At 39.7% G+C, this 15,151-nt stretch overlaps 1 protein-coding gene across 1 annotated transcript in view; it reads left to right on the top strand.

Moving 5' to 3' along the window:
• LOC124159717 overlaps positions 1-4,256 on the top strand; it is a 236,767-nt gene extending 232,511 nt beyond the window's left edge. Inside the window, exon 8 of the mRNA XM_046535627.1 lies at positions 500-4,256. Coding sequence (XP_046391583.1) covers positions 500-1,167 — 668 coding nt within the window. The 3' untranslated portion in view covers positions 1,168-4,256. The remainder of the gene's footprint in view (positions 1-499) is intronic.
• Positions 4,257-15,151: the final 10,895 nt, after the last annotated feature.

Genomic DNA, 15,151 nt, shown 5'->3' with positions numbered 1-15,151 from the left:
TCTAATGTGAAAAAAAAGGTTGTAGTTGCGATAATCTTCCATATTTTAAACTATCTGCCTCCGATTATAATACGTGATTTTATCAAAAAATTGCAAATTTTCTAAAACACAGTATCCATGAATTACATCGAATTCTCTACTTTAAAATTTACTTATATTATTTGATTCGCTCCCACATCGCACATAGCTAGCAAACACAGCTCTCCGAAAATAGATGTGAAATGTCAAGAGTTTTATAAAATTTTGTAGAAGTAATTGATTAATATTGTAAGTTATAGAGTTACTTATCCAGTTTCTTTAAGTTTTCATTCGATATTAACCTCACTAGGGTGGCATCGGCTCTCACAGGAAATGATTGCATTAGGCACCATTTTCACTGTCCAACATGTTTATATTTCTCTAATTTTTCCCCGCCATTCCTTCCTTTCAAAATTTTTTCACAAATTCCCCTTTTACTCTGTATCTCATTTGCGTTTTTCTTCTCTCTCCACGCCCGCAGGCAACCGGGAGAAGCTCTATCTTTACGTCTGCGTGAGCGTCGGCGGCGGCCTCGTGGTTCTCCTCTCGGCTGTCGCGGGGCGCCTCTACCTCAGCCGGCGGCGCGAGAACCGGCGAATGCGGAGACGAGGAGTGGGGCGGGGGGGCGGCCAGGGACACTCCTCCTCCTCCGGGGGCGGCTCCGGCGGCGACGAGGGCAACTCCGGCGGGGACTCCAGCACCGGCGCCCGCGGAGGAGTCACGCTGCCCAACGGCTTCCTCGCCGCCGAAGACGTCGACATGATGAGCGAGATTGACGCGGACATAGATCTGATGGTTGCGACAACGTCCCCCAGACCACCTCCCCCCAGCCAGCAACCCGTGCAGATCGTGAGCTCCGCGGACGGCGAAGTGCTGGGCGTCAGCGGGCCAGGTGGGGTGGTATCCATGCAGCCGATCGGGGGCGGCGGGGGCCATCCGCCCCCACCTCCGGGAGGTGGCGGGGGCAGGACCCCCGTGCCGCCCCCGTTCGTCCCGCCCAGCCACGTCCCACAGCCGCCGGTGGGGCAGGTGGTGCGTTACGGCCACCCCCGCGCCGGGGGCAGCGTCTTGGGGGTGCGGAGGCAGGACAGCGACACGAACCCGAGGTCACTGAGCCGGAGTGGGAACAACCAGTATTACTATGCGTGAATGTACGGTAAGCGTGTTTGGAAGGCGTTCTACTACTCGGAGCACAAGGTTAAGAGGCCCAAGTGTCCCGTGATACAGATCACGGAATATGTCGACGAGGCGGAGGAGACGGAAGAAGCAGGACTCCCAACCGATTCTTAGAGAATAAAAAAGTGTGTTCCGCATACATATATACTACGTTCAAGAGATACACACTTACGAGTGCATTTTTGCACACGTGTAAACTACTTTTTAAAATATGTATGCGCGCACACACTAGCACACATTTATATTTTTGTCAAAACCGGCGTGCCCAGATGAAAAAATAAATATTGGATTTTTTCACACAGGCATTTTTCAAACAGGGTGTCTTTTCTTAAATGGATAAATAAAAAATGGAAAAGGAATTAGATTGCTACGGATTTATTCATTATTTGCAGAGGATGTTTGCTTTGGAAAGTAATTTCCTCGAGTGAAAGGGAGTTTCATTTTTGAAGATTCAAACGGGGCTACATTTAAACCGGCGTCTTTTCTGTGTCGGCCTTAATGCGATCGTATCTCTCATGAGATTAAAATCTTTTCTTCGCGTAATTTACGAGACCTTTAGGGTTTCAAGTCGAAAGTTCCTCCGTCTTTTCGGACTATGCAGAGTATGTATTATCCGGAGATTCAAATTGAAATTTCACTTCAAAACGTACGTCTCTGGAACGGAGGGCTGATTGCATTCAACCTTCCCGCTCATTGTCTTAAAACATGCACTCTTGTTTCACGGAGAACACGTAATCTGAGGAAAGAAATTAATTGAAATGGAATTTCGTAGCCTTCCATTCACTTCAGAATAAATTTGAGATTAATAATCATCGAGCAATAATTGCTTTTATTGGATGTTAAGGGGTGAGGTTACCTCTTTTTCCACTCAGTTAAAAAGTTCGAGCTAAAAGTGGACTGGGTTGAGTAAAAAATATATAATGTTTCTTTAGCCCGATGAATGATTATGGAAGAAATAAGTAGGAAATCTAATGCATATCTAATTCCGCTCATGTTCAGTTTAACTTTGAATTGACGCCAATTTTCTTTTAATCGGAATGGGAGTGCCATTATGAGAGCTTCAAGTAGAATTACGCTTTCCAAACACCATCGGATGACGCATAAGTTAACTAAAAATTCCCCCACCACCCCAGCTCATTTCATCCAATACCTCTCCAATGATATTGTATTTATACCTTGAAAATATCCCCATTCCCTTCTACCTCCCAGCATCGAGAACACAGCAAACGTGTGTCAATTTTTTTGCAAACGTGCGCAAAATCTCTCCCCTAAGACAGGAGTGTCGCGTCGCAAAGTGAAGTGCTACCAAAAAATGAGAACGTGTTGATTCTCACTATCTAAACTTGACCTCTAAACGGTGCATTTTCTTCGCCTGTGGGACGGGTAACGCATAGAAACTCTACAAGGGACCACAAATTTAAAAGGAAACGTTTCTGTGTGCGGCGGCCAAGACTTTGTGACTGATAAAAACCTCTCCCGGCCTGAATAAATTGTTGAATGTCACTTTTCGATCGAGTGGAAGGGAACTTGAAAAACATTTCTGGACTGTACTTCTTCAGTACTCTTGAAAAATACCAAATTTTGGATGGCGCCGTAATTCCTGACGGGGGACATTGGATGGGTTTAACGTGACAAGACGACACGAATTTCATGTGCGTGTGTGTAATGTAAAATTTACGTATAAATCCGTGTGGATGCATGTTCTAGCAGATTTTTAAAATTTCCTGGGGAGCATGAGCGTGCACATGTATTTATATGCGTGTGACAACCGTGCGTATACATTGAATGAAATCGTGGTCCATTTGTTTTCGCTAGTTTGACCAAAATGAACTTGTGAAAAGAGGCAGTGGTTTATTTCTTCTGAGTGTGTGCGCAGCGAGTAAGCAAGCAGACGTCTTCAAAAAAAATCTATCGAGTAGTAGTTCGAGAAGTGTGGTTACATTAATCACTTTAATTGTTGGAGGATGTGTTTAAAGTGTGACGCGGTTCGAGTGTGCATGTTGTTACGTGTGGGTGAATTTAAAACGTGTTCTTTCAGGTGAAGTAAGTAATCTTCGAACAAAGTTTTTAGGGATCTCGCATGTATTTTTTTCTTTCAAAGAAGTGTATATTTATATTTTATTCACCTTCTTCGTGGGATGAGTCGAGTGTCGTGTGTGAGTTTGAATCTCATGGAAAACAATTGAGTGGAGCCTCGCGTTTGCACGTCAATATCGACTTAGCAACGAGGTGGTGTGAAGATTTTTCATTCGGTGCCATACGGATCTTAAAATTCGAAAGTGCGTGGATCTTCTGCTCGATGGATCCACACCATTTGAAGGAAAACATTCTGGAAAGAAATCCTGGTGCTTGTCTGTTCTCCTTCATGCGTGCTCTAGTGGGTTTTGTATGCCATTCAATGGACGCAGGCTTGTGTGTTTTTACATGCTCAAAACGTCTGACCTGTGTTGAGCACGTGTGGGACCTACATTCTCCTCTGTATACTCCCTTTGTTTCCAAAACTGCCCCTTTTATCTTCCCCGTTCCTGTCTTTGTTGCCACATCGAACGAAGTGGCGCAAGATGTGAAGCACTGAGGTATTAGAGTTGAGTTTGAGCCGTTTCTAACTCGAACATTTGTTCTCGTTTCATGTATATCATCATTTTAATATTATCGTATTTCATAATATATTATATATTGTTTTGTTGAAACACGGGCAATGAACGTGTAACGATTTTTTTTCTTATTTATTTAGTATGACGTGCAAAAGTACGAGTATTTAGCTCTAATTTTGTTTTTATGACACATTAAAAGGCAAGAATATGTTTGATCGAAAACAGTTTTGAATACTGTAGTTTCTCTAAAAAAATTAATATATTACTGAAGTGAAAACCAATCATTTTCTCTTAGTTAAATTTATTTTATTCATCGCTGGGCATACATTTTTTAACGAATGACAAGAAAAGAAATAATTTTGAAGTGAATTTATTGAAATATCTGTTGTTGAAGTTTTCTGTTACGTAAATAGGAAACTAACTTTTGTACTAGTATATTGGAGAAAAATAAAAGCATATAAATTCGTACAGCGGATTTATTTATTTGGATGGATTACATTTATGATGATGGAACATACAAATGATATTGACCTATTGTGTTGTATTCATAACTTCAGGGTAGTCTTGTGCGTTCGTATGTACTCATGAAGTGATATTTGAGGACCTTAAACATCGAAACATTCCATGCTCAGATCCAGGATCACATTCATCATAAAAATATTTTAATTTGAAATATTTCCTGCCTTAATGAAGAAGCTAATATTTTTTCCTTAGCAAGCATACCGCGTTAGTCTCATCGAATGCGGTCATTATTCACCATGCTCTCAGGATTCTCGTATTTTAACTACATTCCTACAATTTTTCGCTGCTTAAGATGCTAGAATAACCCAAAATTGGCTGTAGTTCATCATTTAACGGGTTTAAATTCCTCCTTGGATGTCGTCATCTCTGGGAGTTCTTTCTTTCTTCTTCCTCACCCGAATCAATTTTTTAAAGAAATTTCTGTATGGGGTTCGCTCGTATTCCGTGCTTAATCTTGAAGAAGTTCTATCCATCAAGGTTAATCCCTCCGTGACGTAGATGTATCGTCATTATCTCCCTTACCGTCTCTATAATCACTGTACAAGATGAGGAGACGTTGGATATGAAGTAGTTCACCTCTCCATACCCCTCGTGTTCTCTAGGAAAATCTCTACACAATGTGCTTCACTATCTGTCGAATCTAGATCAAGGATCCTTTTCCCCAGCAATAATTTGAGAACCATAAATTATGCTTTATTTGAATTACCACTTTTTATTATTTGGTTCCGGTTACTCATGTGATTATAAAATTTTAATTGCAAACAAGGCCTAGTGTTATTTATTTTGCTAATCTTAGGTAGTAAAGAGGCTTGCTATTTTAGGGAAATAACGATAGCGTACGAGACTTGGTGGGAACCTTTTTCGTTTGAGTTGACGGAATAAAAAAGCTTTTTAAAGAAGCTTTTTTTCGCATGGTGATTAATTTTCTCCGACCATGGTTTCGTTACAGGGAAACAATCTGACACTAACTTTAAAATATTGCGCTGTAACGAAGCTATGATCGGGAAAAATAAATCACCGTGTGAAAAAAGAAAGTTTTTATTACTTCAACTACTATTTTAGGGAACATTGAACTGCGTACAAAGGGAGCCAATGATAATGATCCCAAATAACAGCTTAGCTTTATTCAGTCAAAGCGAATTAGAGACACCTGGCAGAAAAAAATTATGTTTGGTGCATTGATCAGTAGAAGTAAAATATTGAAGCCTGCACTCATTGGAGATTGTTTACTAAATAAGCTGCTAGTAGAATCATACTGTCAGTGGAATTTGAAACCTTAAAATGATGCTTATGTATCAAAATGCACCCAAAAGTATTATTCTGTGACATTTTTTTTGTATTCCCTGCTATAAAAATGTGGTTTTTTTGCCGTGGAGACATAATTTAATGATGATTTGCACAATCTCAAATTATGTGAGACTGTGCAACCATATTGTTTATACTTGCTGAAAGATTTCGTCTAATTTAGCCGAAAGATTAATTTTTCAGACAATTATAATCGCTCATTCTCGTCCAACCTTAATTATTTTATGTCCTTAAGAATTCAGTGTCATAAAAAATTTCCAAAAAGGCTGGATACCCAAGAAATACCGTTTCCATGGTAACTGCAAAGTGCATCAAATAAATTTTTGCATTGCCATAGCTCGGTAACTAAGGAGTTGCCGTGTCTCATGTTAAAGGACAAAAAATGTTTAAAATTTTCTCCCCTAAATCCTCCTGCAGTATTGAAGATTTCTCGTGAAAAACTCTGTATAAACAAGATAGCGTTTATATCCCCACGGATTGTTCCTCATTTGGTAAATCACGCATGGTTGCAATGAGTGGTGAATTTATTTGGGAGATTTTAAACAAAATTCACTAACTCTTGGTTAACTATGTGGTATTCCATTATTTCCTGGATATAGACAGTTACTTATACCACTTATTTTATAAGACCGCGACCCGGGTTTCAATGAGTAATCATCATCATCAGGCGCTAATTATAATTAAATTATAATTAGCGCCTGATGATGATGATTACTCATTGAAAACCGGGTCGCGGTCTTATAAAATAAGTGGTATAAGTAACTGTCTATATCCAGGAAAGAGATTTTAAACATCTTTTGGTCATTTACCCTTTCCAATCGCTTTGTTTGGTTCCCAAGAGGATCATTCGCATCATTCTGATTACCCCGGCTATTTCAGAGCTGGCGCCGCGTTTCTCCTTCCTCGCCCGAAGCAATTAATTTTTTTGTTAGCCATCTCTCGCCGCCACAAAAAGCTCTGCCAACGGTTGGATTGCTCTATTCATTGGAATTTTAGTGTTTCGAGCATTGAAAATAAAACCCGGCACAAAATTCTCCTTTCTTTTCCACTGATTCCAGCGAAAACGCTGTGAACTCTACTTTCTGGTGGAATGTAATAAATTTTTAAATTACAGGTTGATGGCCGAAATTCGAGACGGAGTCGATGAATTTTCTGCAGGTTTACACTTCCGCAAATGGTAAATTTCTCAGCCTGGAGGAGTATCTGGGTTGGATGATGAAAAGATTCTAGGGTTTCTAATTCTAAAGCCTTGTTGTTGCAGCCTGGCTCTTCATATCTCCATGGCCTTCCTAGATTTCGGAGCACAGGTAAGCCACATCATTCCCTCAGTTGTAATTTTTTTCCTGTCGAAGACTGGTTGAATTCAGCGGCAGCAAATCACATGAGATAATAATACCGCATTCACTACCTATTTGTGGTTTTCTGTTACAGTGATATCATAAATTAGCGTTGCTTGATTTTACATCTTACATGCTGCAAGGGTATATGCTAATGGATTGGGTTCCAGTGTATGTACTATGTTTAACAGTGGGTAATTCTCCTTTTATCTATCCTAGATTGAAATCTATTTTGATTTTAGGAACTAAGATATGAAAAGATGGGTACACGTCTATAAAGTAGTGAAAGTGTTTTTATTTGTTTGGGATATTTGTTATGTATATTTATTGAGTTTTTTGTTTAAGTCAACTGATGATGAAACTAACATCAACTAGCTCCATTATATCGCTGAATGAATCTTAAAAAAAAACTTGCGATGAAAGTCTCCGATATCAAGTAATAGAAATGATTTCATAATCGATCACTGAAACTTTCTGCTTGGCTACTAAGTAATGGAAATTTATTTTATGCCTCTGTGGAACTATTTAAAACTTAACCCTGAAATTATCGAATGAATTTGCAATTATGAAATCGATTGAAAGTAATTGGTGCAAATTCCAGATGTCTTGTATGAGGCCTTAGTTTACTAGTCTACGGTGGACACTTGCGGAAGACAATGGAAAATATGCAAAACATCTAAAATATTACGAACTACTTCTATTGACTGTGGCTTAGGGCAAATCTAGCCTAAAATTGGTGAGAGGTTTTCGTGAACTATGGCGGGCGGCGTGTAAGCGTCTTGGGAATTCACATCGCAATCTGCGGATATTCCTAGTGCTTAGAGGAGTTCATGCAAGTCAACCGTCTCTCCGGAGTCAATTTGTGTGTATGGAGCGGGATCACTAGTGCCTTTGTGGCGTATGAATTCCAAATGCCAACACCAATCGGAACTACGAGTACTCTCGGCATTAATCAGCCGGCTTTGATCTTACTCTTCGACGCGCGATATACTCGCGCCACTAGCGCGGCAGTGGCGTTCATCAACACGCACTGCCCTGATTCAATCCATTCAATACTCATTCTCAGAACTAAGGGGTGAGGGAGTGGTACGTGGATAAAAATATGTCGGCACTGAGGTACAATACTGATGTGATAGAATCAAAAATATTTTTTTTTTATTCCACAAACAATTTATTAACAAACTCCACTAATACTGAAACTAATGTTTTGTTGACAGAAAATCATCCATCTTGACTTCCACTATGGCTCAAGTTTCTACATAGTGAAATTTAGTTTATGTAGATTCCTGATAAATAATATTTTAAGAAAAAAATATTCATTATTATTTAGTTTTTGGTAGGATTTTTACGTAAGCACCGGTATATTTATACGTGCCTACGGGCATTTACAACTGCTCGTTCATTCAATCACATACTACTCATAACGAAAACATTTTCATGTATTCATGCAGTAAAAAAAGGGGGAACGGGACAACGATTGGACAAAGGCATTTGCATGGAAAGTGGACGACGGTCAAGTTGAAAATGAGATAACATTTTTTTGGTGAAGTATCTAAATTTTATGTATAAGGAAGCATAAATTTCTATTTTGCAACACGAAAAAAAGGTTGTTACAGTCAGTTCCGATGTATTGGATCGTAGTATTGGAGGGAATTTGAGTCATATGAAGGAAATGATTATTTATGCTGCGTACGGTCGTCACGATGAGAAAGTACGACCTTCGAGGAATATTTCAATGGATTGACTAAGTTAGAATTGTGAAGATGCGATTTTATCCCTCGACGATTGCCTTTGTCAGGCCATCATTTCTAAAAGATATGATTTATTAGGTTGTTCCCTCTTCTTGCCAATGTTTTCATTCGTTTTGTCTTCTGTTATTTAAGTTAAGCCACGGTGATAACGTTGCGGATTCAACAGAAATGCAAAAACTTTGCGGAAATTCCAAAGAGAAAAATATCTTTCTCCTACTCTCCTGAGGGCTTATCCATGACTTAATAGTAATAATATGTACGTGGTAACTACTTTTCATTTTTTAATCATTGTAATCCGTGTAATAATAATATTAATAAAAATAAATTATTCAAAGTAAATCCTGGGTGGTAAGACATAACAGATGACAAATGTAGATTTTTTCAAGTGCCACAAACATCCAACACATTATATGTGGCTGTAAGATGTTAGCTAATACAGAATATTTAAGTAGACATAATGAAGTTGCAAAAATATTCCACCAAAAAATGGCCTACCTACACAAGTTAATAGATACCAAGACCCCATACTATGAATATCACCCCGAAATAGCGCTTGAAAATAGCGCATATAAAATTTACTACGATTTGCCTATTCAAACAGATAAAACTATAGTTAAAAATGGACCAGATATAATGTTGATTGACAAGAAATATTGAACGTGTTACATAGCTGATATTGCTGTGCCACTGTCGCATAACACCGAAAAGACAATAGCCGGAAAAATAAACAAGTACCAAGAATTGGCAATAGAAATAAAGAGAATATGGAATAGGTTTATATAGCTCCAATTGACATCTCAGCTACCGGTATCATCCCAAAATATATACAAAACAGTTTCAAAATACTCAGCCTTCACCCAAATTCAAAAACCATCAAATTGCAACCCTCACCAAAACATCAAATTGCGAAAGGCTGTAATAATTTCAACCTGTCATAACTCAACGCAATAGTACAGCAAAAAGTTACCTTCGTGACAACCCGTGCACTTCTAACTAAAACAGCGTTGTAAAAACTGAAGAATATTCAAACGAAAAAATAATAACATTTTTGATGTATTTTTTATCGCAAGGATACAAGGATAATTGCTTAAAGAATACTTACATTTGATAGTTACATTTTCATATGATAGTTTCACATAAGTGTAAAAAATAGCCATTCGTTAACATAAATAAAAATAAAAAATGTATAATCAAATAAATAGTCACAATATATAAAATATTAAAATATTAAAAATTTTACAAGCGATAAAATAAACTCTGACAAATATCATATTGTCATTTTATAAAATTGTATAGTAAAAGATATCTTCAAATGAAACATTTATATTCATTGATTTTTACAGTTAATTAAAACGTAATTTTTACATTTTAAAGGTGCTGCTTAGCATTATGCTTATCAGCAGGCTCCATTATCATCTTTACCCTTACCGTACACTTATTAAATGTTTACACCTAGACAATATACACATACCCCTGCATACATATGAGCATTACAATAATAATAATTGTAATATCGTGGATGTGCCATTACGTCGACGGTGTGGACACCGTCCACCCCTGTGATGAGATTTCTACGGCTGTGCAACTCTCGCCCCTCGTGTTTACATCCTCTCCTCCGACCGCTGCCTCACCCGCGCCCCCGCATTCCCGTTTCCCCAGTCCAACCCTTCCCCCTCCTATCTCACCCCCCCCCACAGTTCCAAGATTAGACGGAAGCCCTCGCCCCTCCCCTTCGGAATGGAGAGCCAACTCGGTCCCCCAGCCCTTTCCTTTTTTTCTTCACTCCCTCCCACTCGACCCTAATTCCTCGCGCTCTCCATCACTGCCGCTCTCAACCCCCACACCCTTCATCTACATCTACACACTACCACGCGAGCCGCCTCAATAGGGGGGTGGCGGGGGGTGTTATCTCAGTAATTATTAACCTTTCCTCAAGCGCAATATTTGAATAGGGTAGTTTCCTTCCTCAAAGTATACGAAAGGCATTGATTGCGATTCGTTGCCCACCATTAGTGTATTCATAATATACAAATTATTGGGTTTTAGAAATCCCAGTTTAACCTCATTTGAAAAAGGCCAAATTGGCGCTCATGCGATGCCACTCCACGTGACGCCACAGGGACCTAGATGCTATACGAGTAGTCAGGAGTTTTGCATCGTCTGAGATGTTTATCAGTGCATGCATGAGACAAGAGCTCAGGGAAACATCTCTTAATAGTCACCTATTAAAATTGCCTAAAGTCGGAAAGTTTCCTTCGTTTGATAGGGTAGGAATAATCCTTATTTTAACCTACCTGCTATATGGGTACTCTGCCCCCTGCTAGCAGCCTGCATCGTAGCGGCGTTCACAGCCTCTCACCAAGGTGGCCTCACACGGCGGCAACGGGAGCCATAATGACGTCATACAGGCTTTTCCCAGCATTCATACTTAGCCTTCGCGTTTTCACGCGCTTGAAAATGTTCACTTTTCATTTAATCGCGTAAAATAGGTATCGTAATTTAAAAATCTAAAAGCGCGACTGCATAACTCCGGATTCTTCAGCCGCATTTGTCGTTTGTGATTGGCAAAAGATTCAAAATCCATCCTGCTTTCGTCTTCAGGTCGAAGGGGACTATTTTTGATTATTCGCCGCCTTACCGTCCTTCCTTGCCTTGAGCTCTAATCGGTCATCACTCTCTTCCACACGTTGCTGATTGGGTGCTTCACCCGTACGGCGAAGTGTGTTTTTGGATTCACAGGTGTTCAGATGGTGCTTCACTTCCACACAGCATGGTCATGTGTTGGTGCCGTGGCAGTGTAGGAGGAAGGCAAGGGAGGGGATTAACTACCCCTTCCCACGTTCAATTGTATCAGGCTCAACTTTGTAGAAGTTGATATACACAAATGAAAAGACGACTTCTTGACTTCCACTGATTAAATTTCTTTGTGGGACATGTTTCGATCCATAGAGGTTTTGAAAATGACCTAAATATCTAGGAAAATCCTTTACCACCTGGCACTCTTATATATCCTCTCGCGTCCGTATTTGAACCGTGGTCGGGACGGAGATTTAAAATCAAATAGAATCCTCTTGGGTCGCAGGCCGGGAATTGTACACATGAATGCGAAGGGCCGAGTTGGTATCAAGTGACCACTTGAAGACCAAGTTTCTCTCAAGATGACTTCCTTGTGGTAACACAAGCGCGTGACTTGAACGTTGAGATTCCTCCCTTGAGGGGCATGCAGAATGTGCGGAAGTAGCATTGCTCCTTCCTTTGTGGTCTGCCATTTACGGTTGAGGACCATGGGGAGAGTTTTGACGACTCCAGCTTAGTCAGCTGACTTTCATTCCGTTACTACGACCATTATGTGAATGAACCTTGCCTTCTCATTTTAAATGGAGCAATATCATCTGACTGTTTATCTGACTATCACTTAATAATAAATAATACCTGTGGGTCCGAAATGTGCGAAGAGAATACATAATTTTATCGATAAATGTGTTGAGATTTGGTAAGCATTAACATCATAACTTTCCACACGGCCTCAGTTAACTTGATGCGAAGCTGAGGTTTCACGAGGTTATAATCTGATGGCACCACTGGGGAGGTAGGCTTTTGATTTGTCCGCCCTCTCTATTTTAAAATTCCCTCTCTCCTTCCTTGGACGCAATCCGACCGTCATTTGGTTATTTTTTTTGATGTTCAACTGTCTCAAGATTTTTTGCCTGCTCGGGACACATCCGTCTGAGGTGAAGGAGAGGTATTTGAGTAGGCAATGCGTCTTTGGCCGTGCTAGTCAGCCATTGGCCTGAAACCAGCATCGCCTCGGAAGCATGGTAAGCACTAAACTTCACGTTATCTACCCTTATTCCCGTTATTATTCTTGCTCTCAGCATCACCTCTCTTACCGTTTTCTTTTATTTTGTGCCTGGCTCTCATAGACTTGCCTCCTATTTTATTTTACGTTGTGGAATTGAATTCCTTTAGTGAGGGAAAATCCCTAAAAAGCTATTAATAAGGCGATGGCAACATCAAACAACATATTCTGTCGGTCAATCGAAATGAACGCTGCTGAAAGTGAGCACGAGGCTGGCGGAATGGCAAGCATAGTTCCTGGATCGAGAAATGAAATCTCGAGCTGTATTCGGATATTCGACTCCTCAGAATGCGTAAATACCTATATTCAGATCTTACGTAGGAAGGGATCAAGTAGGTCTCAGCCATATCTAACTCATTGTCACTAATAGCAGAGGTAATTCAAAGTGATGGAAAGAAAATGACAAATTTCAAAGTTGGCAATGCGGTGAGTAATCGTAATGCCGCAAGTAGGAACTAGCCTTGCAATTGCGATAACCGGTTTAGAGGAAAAAGATCATGAACATCACCATGTCACCATGTCGGATACGCCAGGCAGCCATTACATATGTTGTCAAACTCAGCTTATTTGATTGGGCCTGCAAGAGACCACTCGCATCACTGGCGATAGAGCGAAATTTAAGGGTATATGAAATTCACCAGACTTTGAATTAATCCGTGGCGAGCTCTACCCTCGAATTAAAATACTAACCCTAGGATTAAAACATAAGTGATTGATTCTGTCTGCTAATGCCTGTGTCTCAAATATGAAATTTTTCCTAAGCACTTTCTCGGAGATAACATTATTATATTTGAAAGACGGGTAAATACTGAAAAGGGCTGTTATACACATCATTAAAATAACAAGATATATTACGTTTATCCCATATTATACGGATAATGATGAAAAAACGAGTGGTTAAGCATGAGTGAAGCGTACTCGTAAATTTAATTGAAAATGGCCCCATTTCAGATCTTTCAGCTCACACAAAACCGCAACCTCGTACCTATACGTGTATCCTGAATATAAGATATTCACACGGCTTTGGCTAAGTTTGGGGGAAACTCTACCACCACCTATGAAAATCAACCTTCCTGTTGAATCCCTGAGTAAGTGAAGTCATCGATAGGCCCATGGAGTTTATATCATTTATGGATAAGCCTGCTGAAATGGAACATTAGGTCTTACGAGTTAATGTCTAAATGCATGAACGCGAGAATGAACAACAAAACGCACCGTGTAATAACCCAACTTGTGCGTATGCAAAAGCAGAAAATGGGACATGTTCTAATTTGATTCTTGCATTCGTACATATTCCGTTCCGCTCCACCAAAATCGTTCACACACTCAGCAATTAATTCGTTCGTGTTAATGTATCGTGTGAACAGGTCCTAATACTATTCGCAATATATGGATGGGCATAATCACATTGGTTATTCTAACCCATGAGCACAAACCATAATCCGTTACCATATCAGACTTGAGCATAATTTGTGAGTAAAGAGATAGTCACCTCAAACTTTACATACTCCAACAATAATTTTTTTTTCATTTTCGCGATGTAGACGCTGATAACAATAGTAGTGCTTGAACTTACTTACTATAACATATGATTTTAATGATTATTGTTATTATTATTACTATTGTATCTATTATTATCATTTAAAAACACCCTTCCAGTCCCAAAAGCGTCAATTCCCCTACACCGAGTGCTTTTCTAGGACTTTAATGTAAAGACGTGAACTTAGCTCAACCTCCCCCATTTTCCCCATCATTCCATTTCCCACCCCACTCCCTCTTCAATTCTCCACTCCTCCCTTGGTCCCCTCTCTCTCATTGCTTTCTTTTTCTCCACCCCTCTTGTCTGTGCGTCATCCTGCTCGCTCGAGGCAGAGCTACGATGCCAAGAACGCGATGCAATGGAGGTGGGTGGACTCGCGTGTGGGATCACCGGAGCGTGGGTAGCGAACAGAGATGGTTCAAGTACTGGCGAAAAGCAACTGTAATCACTTTATAATGTCATACAATTAAGTAAACGATATCAAATTCAACCGCCGTTCGTATTTAATTTCAGTTTGCTCGTTGTCTCTAGATGTATTGATGCCATTAGTGACCTTGTATAACAGCTTATTTTCCCAATGATCCCTCCTTATTTTCCATCCCCAAATGTCATTATTGCATTTGGACCATGAAAGACATGCAGTACTACTTGTACGATGCGAAGAACCTTTTCCTATTTATAGTTTCTATAAAGTAAACCCGAAAACTTTAATTTAGGTAAATCTGCTTTTTATTATCTGTAGTCTGTAACAAGTACTTACCAAAATATTCCAAGGAACTAGCTACTTTTTATGTAAAACTTTTTGGATGTTTCCTAAAAATAAAATAAAGGTGAACCTGTAGTAGGCTGGCTGCTATTTTTCACTTTTTTTAGCATTTTGAATATACAAATGAATTTTTCCATAAAGGTTTGCCTTATCTCGTTTATACCGTATGCACTCACACGCCCTCATTATTCTAACTCTATGAGTGGATAAGTGGCGATTTCTGTAAGGTAACAACGGGTAAATTTTTAAAAACAGATTTTTTTTAAAGTCAACAATTTCTGAG

The sequence above is a fragment of the Ischnura elegans genome, chromosome 5 (genome assembly GCF_921293095.1).
Source record: "Ischnura elegans chromosome 5, ioIscEleg1.1, whole genome shotgun sequence".
NCBI classification, from domain to species: domain Eukaryota; kingdom Metazoa; phylum Arthropoda; class Insecta; order Odonata; family Coenagrionidae; genus Ischnura; species Ischnura elegans.
This window is presented reverse-complemented; position numbering and strand designations above follow the sequence as displayed.